Here is a 2541-nt window from a genome sequence, read left to right on the forward strand (position 1 = left end):
ATGCGTTGTTGTGCGCATATTCTAAATCTCATTGTTAGTGATGGATTGAAGGATCTTGAGTCTTGTATAGCGAATGTGAGGCATGCAGTGAGGTATGTGAGGTCTTCTCCAAACTGTCTTGACACTTTTAAAAATTATGTGAAAAATTTGAAAATTGAGAGTAAGAGTTTCTTGTGCCTAGATGTGCCAACATGGTGGAATTCCACATATCTTATATTGGAGGCGGCAGAAAAATTTGAGAGTGCTTTTCAAAGAATGGGTGAGGAGAACTACAATTACAAACACTACTTTTTGGATAATGAAGGGGGTGAGAGGAGAGAGATGCCTACAGCCGAGGATTGGGATAATTGTAGGGTGTTTTTGAGATTTTTTAGAATGTTCTACAATGCCACAAAGAGATTTTCTGGGTCTTTATTTGTTACTTCTAACGCATTCTACACTGAAATTTTTGTCATTGAAAATATGATTGGACAATTAATCAAAGACAATGATCCTATTTTGTCTTCAATGGAAAAGAAAATGAAAGAGAAGTTTGAAAAGTATTGGGGAAATGAGGATAAATTCAATATACTTTTGTATGTTGCGGTTGTGCTTGATCCTCGAAGAAAAGTGACATACTTGCAATTTTGTTTTTCAACAATTTTTGGTGGAGATATGGTGAAAGTGAAAGAAATGTTAGACAAGGTCAAAAATTGTTTGGGCCAATTGTATGATCATTATGCCACACTTGATCCAACAAATGTGCATGCTTCCAATGTAAATGAAAGAGCAGATATGGTGATAGATGAAAATGACCCACACTCTATTGTGAACTCTTAATTTAACTCATTTTTTGAGGGGCAATTTTCTAGTAGTGGGAGTATGTCGAAATTGGACAAGTACTTGGGTGATATTGAGAAAGGTGGGAATAATTCTCAATTTGATATCTTGGAGTGGTGGAAGGTTAATACAAGTATAGAGTATTATCACTTATAGCACGAGATGTGTTGGCAATGCCTATTTCCACTGTTGCTTCTGAGTCGACTTTTAGTACAGGAGGTCGTATACTTGATCCATTTCGTAGATCACTTGCTCCTAAGATGGTGGAGGTTCTTGTTTGTACATAAAATTGGCTTAAAATTGGTTTCGAAGTAACATTCCAATATGCTTTAGACAAGCAATGGAGGATGTTGAGCAATTTGAACAACAATATGATTCGGGTAATATATACAATGATTTATTTATTTTTTTATCCATTTCATTTATTTTGTATTATTCAAAATTCATTATCTTCACTTTACATATTTTTGTTGTGTTCTGTTTTTTATGTAGTTGTTTTGGAGTCAAGTTCAAGTTCAAGCCCAAGTTCGGAGACTAATTTTATTGAAGTTTAATATTATTGGTAAAATGTTTTCCCTTGGTTAAATGTTGTTAACATATGTTTACTTGTTTTAAGTTTAAAACTTTTTAGTGTTTTCTTTATTAAATAATTTCATTTTTTTGTTGTGCAGGTTTACATGGCTCATGATTTGGTGAAAAGAAATGAATGGTTTTTTTGCTACTTTTTGGATGACTGTAACTTATTTTTTTTGGATGCACAATATTTGTTGGATGATTGTAACTTATTTTTTTTGGATGCACAATGTTTGTTGGATGACTGTAACTTTTTTATTTTTTGAACTCTTGGATGACTGTCACTTGGATGCACAATATTTTCCTTATATTTTATGTGTAAGATGATTTATGCATATTGGATGCACAATGTTTTGGGTGATATTGAATTATGCCCATTGGAACCAATATTGAATTATGCCCATTACAATCCAAGTTGCACTAGTAGCAGGTTTCATAGATGTTTTCCAAGTTTTCCAAGTTTCATAGATGTTTTCCATGTTTTCCAAGTTGCACTAGCAGCAGCAGGTTTCATAGATGTTGAATTATGCACAATATTTTCCATGTTTCATAGATGTGAATGAATAAATGATTTTGAATTATGCCCATTGTAATGAATTTTGCATTGCCCAGGTTGCACTGTCCAAGTTGATTAATAGATGTGAATGAATAAATATTGCATTGTCTAGGGTTTTTTTCTTTATATGTTGAAAATTTGTAAAATTTCAAACCGCCAAACCGATTCGCATCTATCCGCCAAATCCGTATCCACCAGATTGGCGGACGGATGCGGATTGATTTTTTCCAATCCACCAATTTGGCAGATGGATGGCGGATTGGAGGTTTCATGGCCACAACCGATCCGCGCCCACCCCTACTAGTAAGTGGACTGCACTCGTCTGTAAAAAGATAGAGAACCAAGTGGTTCTTTTGTATCCATAAATGGTGGTATGGGTGTACAAATCATATGGAAAATCCCCACCAAATCGGTGGCGCCCAATTTAACCGTTGCTGAAGAGAGGAGAGTGTAACTGGTGAAGAAGTGGAAGGAGAATGAGGGGCTGAAGTGGAACGACTTAGTGAAGCCTTCCGCCCTCTTGCCGCTGGCCTGAGGCCTGACCCTATTGGGGGTGACCCGACCCTAGAAGAGGTTGAGGCAGAAAGGAGAGT

General features: G+C 36.0%; 1 protein-coding gene across 1 annotated transcript; it reads left to right on the forward strand.

Moving 5' to 3' along the window:
* On the forward strand, positions 1-819 carry LOC145823588 (zinc finger BED domain-containing protein RICESLEEPER 1-like). The gene has a single exon (XM_082923073.1). The coding sequence runs from the start codon at positions 1-3 to the stop codon at positions 817-819; it is 819 nt and encodes a 272-aa protein (XP_082779199.1).
* The last annotated feature ends 1722 nt before the right edge of the window (positions 820-2541 follow it).

The sequence above is a fragment of the Camellia sinensis genome, chromosome 4, assembly GCF_055761805.1.
Source record: "Camellia sinensis isolate YWXY chromosome 4, ASM5576180v1, whole genome shotgun sequence".
Classification (NCBI taxonomy): domain Eukaryota; kingdom Viridiplantae; phylum Streptophyta; class Magnoliopsida; order Ericales; family Theaceae; genus Camellia; species Camellia sinensis.

Coding starts and splice junctions, on each gene's coding strand:
- LOC145823588 (XM_082923073.1), top strand. CDS start 1: ATGCGTTGTTGTGCGCATATTCTAAATCTCATTGTTAGTGATGGATTG.